At 49.8% G+C, this 21107-nt stretch overlaps 1 protein-coding gene and 1 non-coding gene across 2 annotated transcripts in view; both read right to left on the bottom strand.

Moving 5' to 3' along the window:
• Nucleotides 1–21107, bottom strand: part of CAPZB (capping actin protein of muscle Z-line beta subunit) — a 77870-nt gene that overhangs the window by 43275 nt on the left and 13488 nt on the right. The window contains exon 2 of the mRNA XM_023509749.1: nt 705–826. Within this exon, the coding sequence (XP_023365517.1) occupies nt 705–826 (122 nt within the window). The remainder of the gene's footprint in view (nt 1–704; nt 827–21107) is intronic.
• LOC111723279 lies at nt 4343–4477 on the bottom strand. The gene has a single exon (XR_002771852.1). It is a non-coding gene; the product is annotated as a small nucleolar RNA SNORA70 (small nucleolar RNA).

Here is a 21107-nt window from a genome sequence, read left to right as displayed (position 1 = left end):
CCTGAACAGGCTTTGCACCGGCTGCAGGAACCACATCACACAGTAATCAGTTACTCGATGCGTGTCCTGTTCTAGACCGAGTGACCAGTCTCTCAGGGGAGGGACTAATGTCAACTCACTTATTACAGCCCTTGGCACAGTGATGCAAAGAGAAAGGAGAAACGTATTATTTGGCAGAGCTGGGTTCTACGTCCCTCAGCCACAGAGGCCCTGCCTGCCCTCAGGATTCAGGATCTTCCTCATACGTATGCCCTGTATGCTGCCCTCAGCAGGGCGTGACACAATCACAGCAGCTGAGTTTGGTAGCAACATCTCTCTCCCCGTAGACCAGCAGCTCTCAATCTGTGGGTCATGACCCACAGGAACTGTATTAAAGGGTCACGTCATTAGGAAGGTTGAGAACCACTGCCCTAGACCGTAGGATCCCTGAGCGTACAAGGCCTTTTGTCTACTGCTGTGTTGCCAATGAGTATTGGAGGCACTCGCCAAACTCCTGCTAGATGACTAGAATAAAAGATGTAAGGAGGAGAGAAATGGAGAAGGGAAGAGAGGAAAGGAGTGCAGGGCAAGGGCAGACAGAAAGGGCAATGGGCTGGACTGCCAGCCCATCCAAGTCCAGGGGTCCTTCTGCCGCCACAGTAAGCAAGAACGGCTGCTCCTGAGGGGGGCTGGGGTGCCTGCTGTATTACTGGGGCACGACTCACCTATAGGAGTCCCCATCTCTGTTGTAGTCACACAAAAGGTAATCCTTTCCCACCACCTTGTCTCTGGCAATTTTCAGTGGTTGGTCAACAGAGGACAGGAGATCTTCGCACAGACCCGGGACCTGGCAGAGAGAAAGGACAAGGTGGAAACCATCATTAAAATCACACACCGAACCCAGGCTGGCTAATGATTTTGTAGCCACGTTACAGTCAGGACATTTAACATCTGGCCCTTGGTTCCCTGCCAAAACTGTGGGCCTGTTCTTTTCTTTTCTGCATGTGTTTGACACCAACTGTATCCCTTGGTAAAGAGACCTGTTCTTGAATTACAGTGGAGCGTGATTTCCAACATAGCCTTGCCTTCCAAAAGCTGTGTGCAGCTTTAATTACCTGGTCACCAGGGTGGTCTAGTAAATTTAAGTGTGTATATGCTTGGTATTGGTCTCTGGTGGGCACAGTACAAGCTGAAGTCCCGAGAAGTAGGTAAACATTTCAAATACACAGGAATCTGAAGAACTCTGAGAAGAATAACTCATCCGTGCCGGAGAACTCCCACAGGCTCCCATGCTGGGTGGAGTTTCCAATAGTTTCCAGGCCCACAGCCAAACATTACCAGGATGGCTTGTGGAGTCGCCCACATTTGCAGCGAAGGTGGCTTCACACCGGCTTTCTACAGCACAGAGTTTCAGGCCGTCTGGCTGGCTTGCCTAGAGGTTGCCTCCTGGAGAAGGACAGCCACATGGTCGGGGCAGGCAGGACTGAATCTCAGGGCAAATGAGGATTCTGACATGTGGCCCTGCTAATAATCGGGCTGCTGGCCTCCTCCTCTCAGCTTAAACATCAATTTCCACCAAAATATTCCAGAAAGGGATGGTGGCACTTTCAGAAATGGATTCCTTCAGGCTTGAGTCACTTCCATGCTCTATTTTCAATGTGCTGACTTATTCGTTTCACAGGCCTGGGTTTATGAGGGTCCCGCCGTATCATTTACCAGCCAAGTGGCTGCCAACTGCACCAATAACCCTTCCCAATGGAAAAGTTAAACTGAACAGCAAAGACAACAGCAGAGCAGTTCAGAGAGGGGCTGGCAGCTACAGCAGTTCCTGTGTTCCACCAGAAGGTCCTTGACCACCACCCAAAGACAGGGGAAGGGAGCCCCGCTACCAGAGACCACCCAGCCTCCACAGCTGCTCAGGGCACCTCTGCTGACCCCAGGGTGCTTTAGAGAACTCAGCTTGTAAAGCTCTGTCCAGCACAACCAAAGGAGGGCATCCTGTCTTGCAGCTCACATCAGTTCCGGGCCTAGTGAGAAGAGCTGGCTCTTGCACATGGAGCAGCACCCAAGTGACAGACACATCACTGAGCTGTGCATGGTGTGCTTGTTTTCAGAATTCCGGTCCGTGCAACAGCTGCCTGTGCACCACCCTTCAAACACGGGTGCTACTTTCAAAGTTAAGTTGTGGTGACAGTACCAAGGCCCCTGCCATTTCCAAGCGCCTGCCACATTCATGCAGTATGCTGGGCCCCTCATGTAGTGTGTACTTGAAAGCTCACGCTCACCCTGGGAAGCAGGCATGTTCTGTCCCTATTTTCAGAGTCATTAAGTTGCCCAAGGGCCACACGAGATGTGAATGTTGGAGACAGAAGCAAAAATCAGGGCTTGATGACTGTAACTGTAACTGTGTTTAATGTATAGCCACAGGGAAGGACAGCCCATGCCAAAGACACACTCTGGTGGCAAACAGCCCCAGAGCCCTTCCCCTGGCAGGAATGCTGGCTGCAGAAATGAAGGTCTAACAGCTTTTCCTCAAGGCAACTAGGATCTGGAAGTGGTCTCACCCTGCTGTCACTGAAGTGACCCTGGGCACCTGCTATCCTGCCACATCACAGTCTATCTCTATATATCTCTATTTATACTGCTCTGGGCTCACCTGTTGGGCCCTAACTTTTGCCTAAAACCTCATTCTGCCTGGTTAGGGCCCGGACACTACTAGCTCAATTTATCCTGGATTATGGAAAGGGAGTAAAAGCAAGTATCTCTGAAGTTAGACCTTCTGACTCCACCTATTACAAGTAGGTTTACAGCCTTGGGCAAGTCATTTTTCTCTAACTAAGACTTGGTGTCCTTATCTGTAAAGTAATAAAAACAATCCATTGGGTCCCCAGCCCATGTGATCCGAGGATCACAGGAGAGCATGCACTCAGGCTCGCAGAAATGCATACACATTAGTACCTGGCACAGTCAGAATCTCACTCTCCTCCTTTAGACTCAATACCATCTGCTGTCTGTTATTCTCAGAACGCAATGCAGGTCTACACCACACTGAACACACTGTGCTGCCTGAGCTCAACTGAGGCCGAGAATCCAGCTCTTAACTCCAGTAGTGCCTGGGCCAAGCTGCTTCCCCTTCCCTGCCAACCATGCTGTCTGCAGCTAAGAGCGCCACCGCCCCCCCCGCCCCCAAACACAGGCAAGTCTACAAGATACCAGAGTCTAGTGCAAAAGACACTTCACTGCTATCCAAGAGGTTAATCTAGGGATCAGATGTATTTCGATAATGTCTTCCTAGCACTGACCCTAATTGAAGTTATTTTTTTCATTTATCAGTTGTCTGTCTCTCTCACTAGAATGTCAATTTCACCAGGGCAAGGCCTTCAATCTTAATCAGTGCCATATCCTCCATGTCCCTGGCAGTGCTTGACACACAGCAAATGCTTACCATATCTGGAAGGGAGGAAGGAAGGAGGGGAGGAGGTTTACAACATGGAGCCTCCCAAATTCTAAGCAACTTTATTTAAAAATTAAGAAATCAGTGTGCATTAAGAATCTTTACCGGCTCGGCGCCTATAGCTCAACCGGCTATGGCACCAGCCACGTACACCTAAGGTGGCGGGTTCGAATCCCCAGCCCGGACCTGCCAAACAACAATGACGGCTGCAACCAAAAAATAGCCGGGCGTTGTGGTGGGCGCCTGTGGTCCCAGCTACTTGGGAGGTGGAGGCAGGAGACTCGCTTGAGCCCAGGAGTTGGAGGTTGCTGTGAGCTGTAATGCCACGGCACTCTGCCCAGGGGGACAGCTTGAGGCTCTGTCTCAAAAAAAAAAAAAAAAGAAAGAATCTTTACCAAGAGTTTGTGAGCTAAAACTAGATGGAAGCTAATGATCAATTTCACCCATGGTCCATATTTTGTTTGTTTGTTTGTTTTTCTTTCTGGACAGGAAGTAGGATTTATTATTGGTAGGCACAAGTGAGAGGAAGCACAGTGTTAAGTCCTGGTGAGTGCAGGGCCTCCCACTTGTCCAGGGGGCCACGACTGGGGATATGTTTGACCCCATAGCCATCTGGGATGAGCTGCCCCTCAGCCACCATGTCTTCAAATTCATCTGCATTAAACTTGACAAAGCCCTACTTCTTGGAGATGTGAATCTTTTGGCAGCCAAGGAACTTGAACTTGGCCCTGCATAAGGCCTCAATCACATGCTCCTTGTTCTGTAGTTTGGTGCAGATGGACACGATGACTTTGCCAATGTGAACCCTGGCCACAGTGACCTGAGGTTTTCCTAAGGCACCACACTTACCTGTCTGGAGCCTAGACTGGGGAGAGCACAAGGTCTAACACATGAACATGCATTAGAAGGGATTGTCTCCAAGGCCCCTTAGAGCAACCCATACAAGCAACAGGCTGCATACACGACCAAGGAGGTTGCTGTTCGCAGCCACTGCACACCAGGTCCCTATGAGGAAAGGAGCCTGGTCGGCTTAATTAGCTGCGGATATGGTCCATATTTTCAAATATGAACCATGACATGGTAGCAGACCACTAAACAAAGAGCAATGGAGTTTCACTTAAAGCAGTAGCTTTATTAATATATGACCTTAAGGAGCCACTTAATGGTGGAAAGATTGAGAACTAAGAGACCTGGGTTCTAGCCTCTGCTCTGCTATAAACTTATAATTTGTCAAACACAGTGGGTACATCAAGACGCACCACCCTTGAAGATTTGTGCCTGGATTTTTTTTTGAAAAGTCCACAGCCAGGTGTTAACCTCAGAAAAATGTACATTTAAACTCAAAAGGTTGTGGCAGGATACAGAAAAAAATAGGGAACTCACGAACGGTAGGTGGTTTATCTGTCCCACCATGAAAAGCATCTAGGATTTAATAGGGCCCCAGCAAATATAGTTTTTGCCTCTTTGAGAACTCTGAAGTTGGGCCAGAGTTTTATACTGCTTCCATAAGCCCTGTTTCTTTTTTTTTTTTTTTTTTTTTTTTTGGAGGGGGGGGGGACAGTCTCTTTTCTGATGCCCCATCAGACCAGTAACATAGCTATCAGCAACCTCAAACTCCTGGGCTCTTGCCTTGGCTTCCCAAGTAGCTGGGACTACAGGTGCCCACCACCACACCTGGCTAATTTTTCTATTTTTAGTAGTGACAGGTTTTTCTCTTGCTCAGGCTGGTCTTGAACTCCTAAACTTAAGAGATCCTTCCACCTCGGCCTCCCAGAGTGCTAGGATCACAGGCATGCCCCACCACACCTGACTGCCCCGTTTCTTTAGATCAGCAGTTCCCAGCCTGTGGGCTGCAAACCACAGGAACTGTATTAAAGCACTGCAGCATTAGGAAGGTTGAGAACCACTGCTTTAGATCAAAGATAAACCGTTCGTAGGGAATGAGAAGTGTGGAATACATGGTGTGCCCACTGACTTGTACCGAAGTAGCTTTTCCCAAAGTGCATCAGTCCTGCGCCGACACCACTTAGAGATCCCATCTTGCACCCAACATGCCATCTCTCCAACTCTTTCCTCTGCCTGCATGCTCTCAACCACACCATCCTGCTCACTACTCCTTGAACACATGTGCAGGTTTGCACATGCGTGTTTCTGCTTAAAAATCTTCCCCATTTAGGGTTGCTGGATAAATACAGGATGGCCAGTTAAATCCGAACCTCAAATACACAGTAAACATTCGAGTGCAACTATGTCCCAAGTGTTACACAGGGCACACGTTTTTATTTGCTAACTCAGGCAATCTAACCCCAGTGCCCTCTTAAATCCTGCCCATCCTTTGAGGCCCTGCCCAAACTCCAACTTCTTTATCAAGATATCAAATTCTTCAGAGTTCTTGTAGTAACCCTGCCATCAGTTAAATTCTAAATGCTTGCAGGATGGCTGCCCCAATACTGCCGTTAGCTGTCATCTCACTGCTTCCTCTCCACTCAGCGTTTTCCATCGTGCATTGCTGCTACATCTATGGAAGCCAGGACGGGCCCTCAGCCCAGCGCAGCACCACACCCCTGCGGCGGGGGCTCAATCCGTGCTTCTTGATTCCATGGAACTGGACATTAATCCTGTGGTCTGAGGCCACACTGCAGAGGCAGAAGAGAGGCTGTTTCCCGCTGTAACCTCAATAGCTCCTATGCTCACCTGAACCCTTGCCCCCACCCCAGTCATGTCTAGTGCTTAGAGCAGTGGAAGAAATCAAATTAAGTCTCATGGATCCTGAGTCTGCACAGCAACGTAAATGAAAGGACAGGCACAAAGCTGACAGTACGTTCTGGGGGGTGTATGGCACTGGCTCTGCTGCTTCCAAAGCCAAGGAAGGTCTGTAGTGAAGGGCAGCGGTGCAGATGTGCAGCGGCCAGGTGATTTCTTTTCTTCTTCTTTTTTTTTTTTTTTTTGAGACAGAGTCTCACTATGTCACCCTTGGTACAGTGCCGTGGCACCACAGCTCACAGTAACCTCAAACTCTTGGGCTTAAATGATTCTCTTGCCTCAGCCTCCCAAGTAGATGGTACTACAGGCACCTGCCACAATGCGCCCAGCTATTTTTTGTTGCAGTTGTCATTGTTGTTTAGCTGGCCCAAGCTGGGTTTGAATCCACCAGCCTCAGTGTTTGTGGCTGACGCTGTAACCACTATGCTACGGGTGCTGAGCCGCCTGGTGGTTTCTGTCCAAACCTCCCATCTGAATGGCCTGAAAGCCTTGCGAGGATTGTTCAGATAACACCAAAGGTGTCAAACCAATCCAGGCTGTTGGGGGGGATTGAAACTTAATTCCCAGGGACTTGGAATAATAAACACTGCCCCGGCCAGGACAATGTCTGCCTGCCTTCCTTTCTGGTGGGGGAGCCAGGTCTCCATTGGCTCCTTCTCTGCCACAGAGGAGCACGGCCATACCCCAGAGCCAGTGGTTCTTCACCACTGAGACCCTCACCTGGCTTGCTGGTACCCTGGGAGGGGGGTACATAAGAAAAATGGGGGTAAGGGGGAGAAAGGGAACTAGGGCAGGGAGAAGGTAAGAGGAGGCTGGGATGCCACTAGCCACTGCCTCTGGGCAATGGTGAACACTAGCAGCCTGTCCCACTTGCCGGGTGCTTGCCACCACTTGATCCTCAGACAGCTTTCCACACGCGTATGTGCTCCCACACCTACTTTAAAGAAGGGGAAACAGCACCTTAGAGAAATAACCTGCCCAGAGTCACACAGCTACTGGCCAGCGTCTATGGAAGGACATGGAACTACAGTACAGTTAGGTTTGAAGAGAGGTGACATTCTTGCTTTTGCCCAAACAGAATGCTTTTCTGCTATCTAACCCAGCAGCTGATCACATGAAAAGAGATACAAATCAGAAGTTTCCGGCCACAAGTGAGGTTTGTGTTTGTGCTGCCATATGGTTCTACTTTGCCTCTTCCTCTTCTCCATTAGTTATTAATGTTGAAAAAAATTGTTCAACCAGAAAAAGAAACTTGAGATGAACCCTTTAAAAAAGCACAAAGGCCAGACCAGCTCAGCTCTATGGACAGTCTAATCCACGGCGCCCTTGTCTTTAAGAACTGCACCCTTGTACCTTGGTTTTTTAAAAAAAAATGGCCAAATGAACACATTCCATCTTTTGATCTGCCCGTTGGCTGAGCGCCCACCACCAGAGAGGTAAGAATCGAAAACAGACTCTGTTCACTCGGTTTCACCCTCAGATAAGTAATGCTGGGGGAAGTCGTGTCTGGGGAGAGGCCTGGCCAGCCCCACTTCCCTCCACTAGAACAAGCAGCCCCACTCCCCAAGAGCTAAGGAGGGATGCTGCAGCTCCCTGCAGCCAGCAGAGGGCTCTGCTTACAACTGGTTCCTTTTATTTTTTCCAAAGCCCAAAACTTGCCTTAAAAAAAAAAAAAAAAAAAAATATTTGCGGCGGTGCACATACTACTGTCAGAAACACACAGTGTGGCCTCCTGGAAAGCACCAACCTCAAAATCAAACAGGTTCAATTCCTGGGTCTGCACACTTCCTGGCAGAATGTAATCTTCCTAAATCTCAGGAACTAGGGGTTACACCATGAGCCTCAAAGAGAAATTCAATAAATACTGAGTGACCATTCCAAGGACTCAGCATGTGAAAAGATGGCCCTGCTGGGGCAGAATCCATCGAGATGGGCACAATCACCTCCACCAGCCTGTGAGAGACGCAGGGACATCCCCAGACTCCATACCAGGACTCAGCGTAGAAGAAGCACAAGACCTCTCCTGAATTCCCCGAGCACAGCTCTGCTACAAGGACCTCAGTTTGTCATCAGAAATACTTTGGGCCATGGAAGTGGTTTCCAAGCTAATTGATCCTCGAATTCTGACCCATTTTACCCAATGCCTCTGAGTGTGGCTGCCCCCCTCTGATAAGAAAAGTACCTTCCAGCTGCAGACTGAAACTGGCCAGCAGGTCACACTCAAGTGGTCACGCTTGTTTCAAATGGGAAGGAGCTGGTGCTTTAAGAGACTCAGGCAAATGGCACCTGATCAGACCTCCAGGAGCCTCTGCTTGCCCCAGAAGGCATCAAAACAAGTCCCCACAGGATAACTGTCACAGAAACTAGCAGTATGGAGCACTCACCTAGGGGCAGGACCAATAGCACCTCCTTGCAAATGTGGATGGGGAAACCCAAGTGCAGGGGAAGCTGCTGGCCCAGCTGTCACTAAAATCTCGATTTGAAACCCTGACCCAGCTCCTGCAAAAGCACGGGACCCACAGGACCAACAAGGCGAACTGCTGCCACCCCAGTCAGGCTCAGGATAGTAGGGAGCAAAGATGGGATGGCCAGGACCAAAGCCACCCCCAGCTGCCTGGGGTCACCCTGAGAAGGGGCCACAGAGCTGAGTTCTCCTCTCATTCTGCCACAGTGTGCTGTGGATCCAGTATGGTCCTTCCCAATGTGGACGTGAGGGTTCCCGGACTGAGGGCAGGGCTTCGTGCCCACCATCCAGCAGGGCCTGGCAAGACACAGGCCCCGCCTTCGCAGGGCTCCACTCCCAACGCCATACACAAGGGGCGCATCCCTCCCACAACTCTTCCTGATCCAGCCTCTTCCTCCCATGAAGCTGCCCTGTGGCTCTGAGGCTCATATGAAAAGCACAAGCACAGAGTCTTCTCTTGATGATTGTAAGCTGTAAGACAGGCTGTTAATCAGAGTGCTGTTAAATGTATGTTAAGCATGAGAAACATCATCCCAATTTCAGAAGCATTAAAGACCATGAGTGAGCGAGGCACACGGTTTTGCAACCCTGGCACGAAGGGTACGCTGGCAGTACTGCATGCAGATGGTTCCCGACTTGACCACCGCGCAAAGTGATACACATTCAGGAGAAACCATACTTTGAATTTTGAATGTTGTTCTTCAGCCGGGCTAGCGATGTGTCCCATACTCTCTAGCGATGCTGAGCGGCAGCAGTGGCGGTAGCAGTAGCGGCAACTCTCAGCCAGCCATGTGATCATGAGAGCGAACAACTGTTACTCTACAGTGGGCTGTGTGACCGGAAGATTCTGACCAACTGTAGGCTAGTGTCAGCCTTCTGAGCCCACGGAAGGGCAACGAGGCTAAGCTGTGATGTTTGGCAGGATAGGAGTATTAAGGGCATTTCTGACTTGTGATGGTCTCAATCTGACAGGTTTATCGGGATGTGGCCCTCATGTAAGTTAAGGCTCATCTGTATTCACATGCAGCACAGGCTACAGCTACCTAGGCTCTAATGCACACGAAGCTGGCCAACACTAGGAAATCATTTTTTTTTCTACTTAGAAATGAGTCTTCAATATGCCATCGACAACAAAGATTTCTCAGAAATCAGCAAGGCTCCTCCCTCCCTATCCTAAGCAGGGGCCCAATCATCCCTGAGATAAACAATAAGCCAAGACAAATCCCTGGGCTTGGTTATAGCCATTCAGACTTGAGACTCCAAAGCTCTGCCTTTGGGACCGCTCATAACCCAGGTAAGAGGCCAGAACAGTTTTCTACAGGCAGGGGCAAGACAAAGAGAAGACAAAGTGAATGGAGAAATTAAAATCGCTGCATTTGAGTCAACTACAGGCACATACAAGGGCCCTGTTGTCCACCTGTAATCCTAGGCTTCCCTGAAGGGGATGAACCAGGCACCAGGAGCCTAATTAACTGCTTCCTGGCCAGGAGCACAACTCATCACCTATGTGCGGAGAGAGAAGCCCGGTCTAAGCTGCCGGGCTCCCTTTAATTAGGGACTGGTCCCAAGGGACAGAGCACAACAAAGTACCTTCAAGAAGCCAAAATGTAAGTCATCTTGGACTTAATGCTAAGAACTCTGCAGGCACTGGGCTGGTACTGGATGTCACCCCCCCCCTCCCAGAGCAGGCCATGGCTATCAGACTGAGAACATCAGGGAGGCCCCACCAATTCAGCCTGACCCCTGACCCCACCTCCAGCCAACACTTGGGTAGTCAGTCTCTCTAGATCATCACTGTTCTCTCCACCAGAAATGCCCTTCTTCCTCCTGCCCCCCATCCAATCAAGCTGCAATTATCCTTTAAGGTCTGATCCAGCTGTCTGTCTCTTCTACAACACATTCCCAAAGCTTCTCCCAGCAAGGGCCACTGCCCAGTCTCCACACCTATAGCCCTGTATGGGATGAGCTCTTGAACCTCAGAGATCTGTGATATGGTGTCTCTCTACAGGGCACCAGGCTGGCAGGACTTCCCAGGCAGAGGTAGAATGGTGTGGAATCGTCACACCAGGGCTCATGGGTGAAGTTTAACCTTTTGTAGCCCAAGTCTGCCTCAGTGGGAGGCAAGCTCCCACAGAGTTGTTCACTGCCACTCCTGGGACAGGACTATGAGACCATGGGTGTGTAGGAAAGAGACTAAACCCATGACCTTGGACTGTGTGTCACCACTGTGACCGCCAGCCCTCAGAGCCGAATGGAGAGACTGGAGCTCTTGCACCTGAGTGGCTGAGAGCATCGCCCTGCTATGGGGTTCCCCCTAAAGCCGGGCCTGCAGCCTTCCCAGTACACGGAAGGAAGCAGGGACCTTACTTGCAGTCCTCTTCCTGGGTGTCCCTTAGTCCAGCTTTCTCAGTCTACCCTGGTAATATTTTTCCTGAGATACGGCTTCACTCTGTTGCCCTGGGCTGGAATACAGTGGCATCATCACAGCTCACTGTAACCTCAAACTCTTGGGCTCAGGTAATCCTCCTACCTCAGCCTCTGAGTAACTGGGACTACAGGTGTGCACTTACCACATCCAGCTAACTTTCCCTTTTTTCCTCTTTTTTTTTGGAGAAAGAGTCCTACTTTGCTGCCCAGGCTAGAGTGCCATGGCATCACAGCAATCTCAATCTCCTGGTCCAAGCAATCCTCTTGCCTCAACCTCCCAGGTAGCTAGGTCTGCCCAGCTAGTTTTTCTATTTATTTTAGTAGATACAGATGGGGTCTCACTCTTGCTCAAGCTGATCTTGACCTGCTGAGCTCAAGCAATCCTCCTTCCTCAGCCTCCTAGGGTGCTAGGACTATGGGCGTGAGCCACTGCACCCAGCCTAATTTTTCTATTTTTTATAGAGACAGGGTCTTGTCACTTTACTCAGGATGGCCTGGTACTCCTGGCCTCAAATAATCCTTCCATCTTGGTCTTCCAAAGTGATGGGATTACAGCCCTGAGGCACTGTGTCTGGCCTCAGTCTACATTCTTTATTGAATATGACCATACTGGTTACATTCTTCTCCATCACTTCAAACCTTTTGGGGGAAAAAAGGCCAAGTAAAAATACACAAACACAACTCCTATGTATGATGGTCTTTCTCCAAAGACACTAATGTCACAGAGGAGCTCCGTCTTCTACAGAGGTCCTCTGCTGTTTGGTCCTTAGGTCTTGGAAGCTACAGCTTCAAGCACAACCACCAGCAGTTCCTCCAGTAACGTCATTATGATGTTGATGAGAACAAAAGACATGGTTTTGTTCTTTGTCCTTTCACTTAAAGTCTCGCGTTCCAAGAATGACAATGTTAAGTGAGGATCTACTGGACTCGAAAGTTATGATCTCTGGGCCTCACTGCGGATGAGGCCCTCCTCTAAGCACATAACAGCAGCAGCTCTGCAGGAGGAAGGTGTATTATTTTCCCAAATTATTATTTACAGACTAAAAAAAATGAGATGAAGCAGCTTGGCTAAGGTTACCCAGTGAGGAGGTGGCAGGGCCAGAAGCTAATGCAACCCATGCGATTCCACTCCCATGGCCAGGGTCCCCAACCACTGAGCCAAAGTGGCTGCTAGCAAGTCACCTGGGAAGTAACCTAGAAGCAAAAAGACCGTAGCTGAAAGAATCACCAACTGAATGGTGGCAGAGAGAAGAAACTGGCGAGACTGCGTTTTTGCATGATGAGGTCAGTGGGAACCAAACTTCCCTCATAAAAACCTCCACAGGGAAAGCACCAAGGGCTAACTGCAGAGAAAGTAATGGAAACTCCATCCATCTCCTCATCAGTAGGTTCGAAGCGGCTTCGGGCTTATAATAAACCATGTGCGTGCCAAATGTCTACATCTAAACCTGAAGTGTAGGATGAAGACTGTGAATGGGCTGCCATGGAAATACATGAACTAAGATACGAGGAGCTAATTCTCAGAAGAGGGCACACGCTACCCCAACGAGGAGCCGGCGGCAGGGAAGGCAGAAGCAGACGAGTGCAGCCCGCAGCTTGCGCCTGAAGACCATAAGCTGCAGGATGGTTTTTACCACTGCTCTGGGAGGGCCCATCACCGCTGAGGAGGACAGACAGCATCAGGGCTGTGGCTCACTGTCCATCCACATGGCAGTGCTGGGGGACTGCAGGGAATCAGCATGTGCTCTGTTCAGTAGAAATGCACCACCATGGCGAAATGTGCCATGAGGAATCACAAAGCCAGGCCAACACAGGCCATGGCAATTGGGGGTTGTGGGGGGCACTGCTTTCAGTATTGAAAGCCGATAAAATATCCTGACATCCAGGAGATCCACAATGAGGGGGGAGATGATTTCCAGAGTTAATGCATGTGGACCATGGCCACCTCACTGCCACCTGCTCAGCCCCACGATGAGGCAGTGAGAGGCCAGGCCCTGGGACACTTGCTCAGGAATCTCCGGGGGGGCAAGTGACCTTGAGAGGCAGCAGCAGAGGCTCCCAGGCTCAGAACTCCTGAGGCGGAGGCTGGACACCCACTCTCCCGCCACACGGACCACGAACTTCTATAATTCCACCTCCTTTCACATGGGATTGTTTGTGCCATGTCTGTGCATCAGACTGAGCAGGAGGGGCGTGCTGGGTATGAGGCCAACACTGAGGTATACTCAAACAAGCCGGGGGCCGCCCTGCCCCGTCACAAAGACCATCCCAACCCGCCACGTTTCACGTTAGATTCCTTCCACTGGCCAGGTGTCTCAATCAGGTTTTGCTGTAACTTCACTGAGACAGCCATACAAATGAACATGCATGGACAAAACAAAAAAATCTGTAATTCTTCCTACTGGGGGACATGGTCTGCTCGGCTCAGGAGCAGCTGGTGCTCTCCCCTTCACTGCCTATAGCTGAGTCTTCCCAGATCAGGGCACCTCTGTTTCTCCATTTGGGCTCATTAGGAAGGAAAACTCAAATTGTGACTCCAGAGCAATCCACTATATTCTTGATTCCTAATAAGTTTAAGACAGTGTCCCCACCCTCTGGAAACTAAAAGTCTAAGCGAAAAGAAAAGGGCAGAAATGGCATGGATGTGCCAGCGTACTCCAGAGAGGCAGGTGCTAGATGCTAGGGAAGGAGCAGGGGCCCGGAGGAGGGAGCTAACATCTAGCTGAGTTACAGAATGTGAAGCCAGAGCAGGTCACGACACAGCCCGAGGCCTGAGGCATAGGAGGGGTGTGTGTGGGGAACAGGAGGGCAGCAGGAACTCTGTGGATATACTAGAAATCACCCAGCTGCATGATTTCAAAGGGCATGTTTCATAGTAAATGAATTGCATCTCCACAAAGCTGTTGGGGAAAAAAAAAAGATGACTCAAGATCTTGAGAAGGATATTCCAGGCAGAGAGAAGAGCATAGATCCAAGATAGCACAGGTGTATCGGGGAAACGGAAGCTTAGCAAATTAGAGCATGTCAAGTGAGCTGTGTGTACGTCAGTAAAGAGTGACAGGGTGTCTGGAAGCATGGGCAGTATCACCTTTCTCTTCGCTCAGTTGCAGGTACCTGATGACCCCCACCACCACCAGAGCATCTCCTGCACCCCAGTAAATGTGGAGCAGGGACTCCTCACTGGCCTGGACACCAAAGCTGCGTCTGCCATGAAGCCAAACAGTGCTACGCACCAGAGTGGCCATGGCTGCCTGCCTGGTTCTCAGGTCCCTGTCTTTACAGCAGATGCTTGTCCAAAGCCGAGAAGTGGCTCAGAGTCACAGGGGTGGGGGAGGAAGTGCAGACCCACCACCTTCTGTTTTATCAAAGTTTTATGATTCCATCCAAAAAGAGGGCTCTATCAGTTTTCTAATGTCTGAAAACCACTAGGCTAGATGATCAGTAGGGGTCAATTTAGTGTTGAGATCCTACAAAGTTGCACAGTTCAAGATCTAAGAGTTGGCTCGGCGCCTGTGGCTCAAGCGGCTAAGGCGCCAGCCACGTACACCTAAGGTGGCGGGTTCGAATCCCCAGCCCGTACCCGCCAAACAACAATGACGGCTGTAACCAAAAAATAGCCAGGAGTTGTGGCGGGCGCCTGTGGTCCCAGCTGCTTGGGAGGCTGAGGCAGGAGACTCGCTTGAACCCAGGAGTTGGCGGTTGCTGTGAGCTGTAATGCCACGGCACTCTACCCAGGGGGACAGCTTGAGGTTGTCTCAAAAAAAAAAAAAAAAAAGATCTAAGAGTTAATCACTAGTCCATGACCTTCTCTCTAAAGCAAAACCTATCCTTTTTTTTTTTTTGAGGCAGAACCTCAAGCTATCCCCCTGGGTAGAGTGCTATGGCATCACAGTTCATAGCAACCTCCAACTCCTGGGCTCAAGCGAGTCTCCTGCCTCAGCCTCCCAAGTAGCTGGGACCACAGGCGCCTACCACAAAGCTGGCTATTTTTTGGATGCAGCCGTCATTATTGTTTGGCGGGCCCGGGCTGGATTCGAACCTGCCACCTTAGGTGTTTGTGGCTGGCGCCTTAGCCACTTGAGCCACAGGCACCGAGCCAGCAAAACCTATCCTAAGCAAACCACCCTGAGATGCAAACTGAGGCCTGATGTGGCCCACTGGCTTACAGTCTTAGGATACAGACACAACGAGCTGAGCAAATTGTTCACAATATGAGGAAGGAGGGAAAGGCTTGTGGCCGCAGAGCGTCTCCCCCGAATGCCAGATTCAAATTAAAGCTCTTAGGGAATTTCTACATTTGTGTACAGAATCCCAGTGTCCTCCTTTTCTCTCTTCCAGGAGAGATCTCTTGTCCACACCTACCCCCCCATTACAATCCTATTCACTTAAGGCAGACTGTCTTCTCTCACTACGCATTGCTCTTCATCAATTTCAGCGTGCCCTTCATGCATATGACACCTAGTGAAGCAGTCAGCACACCACCGACTGACTGCACAGGGGCCACAAGAAACAGGTACTGGAAACCTTAAGCTCCTGCCAGACACCCAACTGCAAAACTGTATGGGACACACAGGCTCCTCCAGGCTTCCTGGCCCACATTCCCGGCCTATTTCAAACATTTTAGGGAAAGCAGACAGAGTACACCATGAGCCTCTCAAGTATTTTTAACCTGTTTCCAAAACGAGCTATATTCTAAGGGGGTGACTGAGGCATTCCTCATCCAGAGGTCCTCGTGCCAATGGCTTCAGAAAGCAAATATGCCTCTTCTGGTGCTTGGGGAAGTGAAATCTCTCTCCAATTCACTTTTTTTTTTTTCCAGACAGGTCTTACTCTATCACTAGGGCTAGAATGCAGGGGCATCATCATAGCTCACTGCAGCCTCAAATTCCTGGGCTCAAGCAATCCTCCTGTCTCAGCCTCCCCAGGAGCTGGGACTATGGGTGTATTAGGGGTATATCTCACACACCTAATTTTTCTTTCTTTCTGTTCATTTTTTGGAGAGATGGGATCTCAAACTCCTGGCTTCAGGCAATCATCCCACCTCAACCTCCCAGAGTGCTAGGATTACAGTGTGAGCCACCATACCCGTCCTCTAGTTCACTTTTATGTCTCACATTTCTCATCAACCAGAAGGCAGGTTATACCATGAAGAGATAACCCTTCAAACTCTCCTAAGGGTTCTAAGCAAGTATCGTTCTCTAGCTCAGAACAGTAACAGGAGTCCATAAAATTTCTGAAATAAAGGAGCTAACGTCTAAGAAATCCTTTATTTACAGGATTTATTCTGTAAAATTTGGATTCAGTCAAAAAGTCACAATGAATAATCCAGAAGGTCACATGTGGCTCCAAGGCCACAGGTTCCCCACCGGAGCAAGACAAATCACGTACAAAAAAATTCTATGAGGGCAAGGCCAAGTGAGGGGTCTTTGTGCATTTCAGATGACGTGCACCGCCTCAGCTCCAGGTGACAAGCTCTCCTTTACCTTTGGAGAGCTTAGCCCCCCACTATGTATCCTCACATCCTCACCTATTGCCGATTCCTCCCCTATTGCCGATTCCTCCCTAAAGTACTTCTCTGGCCTTGCCAACCACTGAACAGAAGCACAGGAGAACCAAAATGGAACTGTAGTAACTTGTCTCAAGGCTCTTCAAGTGTCAGCTAACAGAGCATGGATGCCAGGGTACCCTGTTCCACCTTCTAATACAAACAGCATGGTTAAAGAAAAGAAAAGAAAAAAAAAAAAAAGACCAAAAACATTTTCACAAATAATCCCAAAGAGACTTAAATTTCCTATACATAGACAGAATAAAAACCCAAAAGTAGGCAGGGGGGAGCTTCCCCTAAACAACAGTGGGGGCTTTTGAGGAGACTTGCTGAGTGGGCAAACATTCTGGAAAGATGGAATTTTAAACACAAACACAAAAGGGCAGAGATTTGAGGCAGAAGAGCTATGCACACAGCCAGGAGGCCCTGTAATTAGGGAAAAGATTTGCAAAGCCCAGGGAGCATCACAAATCTCCCCTTGGTCTCTGGAATGGAAAGAATGTGAAACCAATGGGGTGATCAACAAGTTCAAACTCTGTTTGATACTCTTGCCAAGAATGACGTCCTGCCCTTGCCACCTTCAGGGCTCAGGTGGTCCCTTACAAGGCAGGAGAGGACCACCACCTCGCCAGGAGAGGCCAGGCTGCTTCCCACAGATAGCAAGCAGGAACGCGCCCCCCTTGTGCTACAGAGAGAAACAGGAGCTAAGGGAAACTAGACAATCCCTTGTTTGCCTGTTTTACTGGGCATTTTCACGAGTATTTCTAATGAGACCAAAATATCCTACAAGATGATCTGTAATAATGTACAAAATATCATCTCATGCTCCACAGGGGGACAGGGGCATTGGCCTAGACTCCCAGGTGGTGGAAATAGAAGCAGTGATTTTCCACAAATAGCTGACACCCTTTCAATTCTTTTCTCTCTGGGATATCACAAAGTCCAATGTGTTTGGAGTACAGACTTTTAAAACTGGATATTTAACTCCACTTTTGAGAATACCCTGCACCCTCCAGCAGTTACAAGTTACCAAATCTTAAGTTATAAAGGTGACAGGATGTGAACAAAGGCACAGACTCTTCGCTGTTCTTCTCTGGCAAAATCATGGCATCCAGGCAAAATGGTTAAGTCAAGAGTTTACTCTGGGTGTCCTCTGGAGCAGCAGTTGTCCAGACCAGAGCTGCAAAGGAGGCCGCAGGACTCCTCAGTGCCCACCACACAGCTGATTCAGGAAGTTTTTTAGGCTCTCACAGGGTCAAAGACAAGGGCGGTGGCACTGGCAGCTCCATAAAGAACTCTGTCTCAACAGAACCAACAAAGCCGCTGCTTCCCAGGCAAGGGCTGGTGTGGGCAAGCAGGTTCCTGGGCCAACAGGCTTCCAAGGGTACATTTCTCAGTTATAAGCTTAAACAGCAGATATCAATCAAACTCTGTCCTTAGACACCTGTGTCTAAAACTGCACTGTGTGCCCATCACCTGCTTTCTAGCAAGGGACCTACATGGCCTGAACCAAAGCCCAAAGGCACCAATTCATAGGCTCGAATCCGGGCAGAAACCCATCTGCTCCCCCACCTCCCATCTCTCCCCAGCTAGCTCCCTTCTTGTCACCCCGGCTGTGTCTCAGACTTCACCTACTCCAAGAAACTTTCCCTGAAATTCAGCCCCCAGGGCAGGCTTAGGTTCCTTTCCACGGTAGCTCTCTCTCTCTGAAGCTTTCTATTTTATCCACCTGGTTATCTGGCTCCCCTGTGCCTATGAGCTCTTTAAAAAGATTATTACCTTGTCACTCTGACCCCACTGCCTCAGCTCAGCCAGGACGCAGCACTCAGTGGGACTTTGAGCAGGCCTTCATTTGCTGAGCTTGACAATAGGGATACAAAGGCAAGAAGACAAGATCCGGCTCAGGCTGGGTGCAGTGGCTCACACCTGTAATACTAGCACTCTGGGAGGCTGAGGCAGGTGGACTGCCTGCACTCACAGATTCAAGACCAGCCTGAGCCAAAGCAAGATCTTGTTTCTAAAAATAGCCAGGCGTTGTGGTGGGCACCTGTAGTCCCAGCTACTCGGGAGGCTGAGGTGAGAGAATTGCTTGAGCCCAAGAGTTGGAGGTTGCTGTGAGCTATGATGCACTCTCCCAAGGGCAACAAAGTGAGACTGTCTCCAAAAAAAAAAAAAAGCTCCCTGCTCTCAGAGAACTACTGAGCCTCCTGATCAAGCAACTCCAAGACACAAGCGATTGGTGTGCTGGGGGCGGGGGGGTGGAAGGAAGGGCCTTGTGCAGGGCCACACAGAGGTGCGGAAGATGAGGAGCTGGTGTGCACATGTGCCCCAGTGAAGAGGGCAGCACATTACAAAGATCAACAACAGGGCACAGGCCCTGGGGCACGAAAGCGGAGGTAGTGGGGCAGGTGTGGCTAGACCAAGAGCTCTTAGCCAGGGTGAGTTCTCTGGACTTGATCCTGACAATGGTGTGGAGTCACATAAGCAAATCAGAAGTGCATTTTGGAAAGGTGACTGTCTGCAGAGGTGGTTGAGGTAGGTGAGGGACTGCAGGCAGAGAGACCTGTCTAGAGCCTGCTATAATGCTCCATGATTAGGGTGGAGTATTAGCAATAAATGTTCATCGAACTGCTCTAAAATGAGGATTCAGACAGGCTGCACATGGTGGGCAGCACTCTTGCTAAAAAGCAACCACTCTGAGCAGAGGGAACCGTGTCTCCACCAGCCTCCAGCAGTTGAGATGCACCCCAGGCTTCTCTGACCTGCGGTTCTTCCACGTCACATGCCCTGCTTAACACCTGCAGTGTCAAGATTCAAGGGGTGAAGTACTAGAAGTAATGGCCACTTAAAGCCCACTTGTCAGGGCAAGATCTGAGCATGCCTCACTGCCCCTCTCCCAGCTGGAAGAAGGCATGACCTCACAAAGCCTGATCAAGAGGCATTCACCCACCGAGCCGAGGCCACTTCTGACAAGAGGCATGCACAATCCACCCTAAAAGGACAGCCCAACAGTGACGGGAAAGGCCATGGAGTCAAGCCCCTCCTGTCACTGGATTTCTCCTCTATTCACTTCCTGTTGTCACCAAAGCCCTAAGGAAAAAGAAGTCTGCCACCACCTTCCTTCTCATCCCCACAGTCACCACTGCTTGGCACCAGTGTTTCCCCTCTAAATTTCCCTTAATACTTGCAACAGCCCTCTGAGAATGGGCTAAGTCTGTAATTCTCACCACTGCACAGATGAGGAAATTGAGGCCTAGAGCCAGCAGCCTACTCGGGGTCACCTGTACACTCAGGGTGCACCCAGGCGCAGCGAACTCATCATCTTAAAGACTCACAATAATTTACTGCCTGTCCATGTTCTGAATGCCACCTGCTGGGACCACCAGTCCTCAAGAACTCGGGGCAGAGGTCTCCTGAGTCACACAGCTTAGAAAGTCTAACGTGGAATCCTCTTCCCCCGGAGGTCAGAGATAGTGGATTTATCAGTCTCCTAAGTAATCTTTGAGGTCAGCTATGCCCAGGCCCTATCAGGGTCTAGGGATATGGGTGAGCATTGCATTATTACATTCCACTGGTACATGGAAGTCAGATGGCCCTTCAGTGCGGGAGATGCAAAGCCACAGCACTCAGTTCACAGGAAGTGCTTTAGGCCAACTCCTGCTGAGTGGGACACCTGGAGATGTGGCTCCCTGAAAAGGCCCAGCTTGGAAGTAGTAAAGTCAATGAGACAAATATAAAAATGTGGGTGAAGTTTTAAACCAACTTAAAATGCCTGGTGCATGCTCGTATTATCTCCTCTACTCCCAACTCATGTTCAGAAAGAGGGAAAAAATCCACTTAGATGAAGGATAATCATTTCCAGCCTGGGGCAAATCTCCTAAAGGGTTTTGTTCTGTACTAGGAGTGTTATTTTAGCTTCCAGTCAATAGTAATTAAGAGTCCCAGTACATTCCAAAAAGAAAGGAGAGGGAGATTAACGATAATTAAATCTCCTCCGAGTGGCCTGCTGTCAGACACTCGCTCCAAAGCCTCCGTCGGGCTAAACTCCTGCCAGCAGCATCTGTAACATCCATTCTGGTGCTTGCTTGAAGGTTTCGATTACATGAGAGGTAATAGGCCCAGGAGGACCTAGAATTCTGTACTTTGCAAGTGCAGCTCATACCTCGTCTCCTGTACACAAGGCATCCAGAATCCAGCCGGCAATCGTTTGCAAAAGGACTAATTTTGGAGGATGGGGGAAACACAGGGCTGGACAGCCAGAGAAGGCACAACCAACCACCAGCCCCATCACAAGGCCCCTCATGGGCAGGCTTTGTGTGCTCTGTGACTGACAGAGGCTCTAATGAACCTTAATTGTGAGCCCAACAGGCCCAGGAAGGCAGCCCCAGATGTGGCAAAGGGCAACCGCAACCGTCTGATTAGTGAACAAGAAGTGTCCGGCCCGATGAGGGCCACTGACCCAAAAGAGGAGGTAG

The sequence above is a fragment of the Otolemur garnettii genome, unplaced genomic scaffold, assembly GCF_000181295.1.
Source record: "Otolemur garnettii isolate 467f Iridium unplaced genomic scaffold, OtoGar3 scaffold00009, whole genome shotgun sequence".
NCBI lineage: Eukaryota > Metazoa > Chordata > Mammalia > Primates > Galagidae > Otolemur > Otolemur garnettii.
Note: the sequence above shows the minus strand (reverse complement) of the source record. Positions and strands in the feature narration are given on the sequence as shown.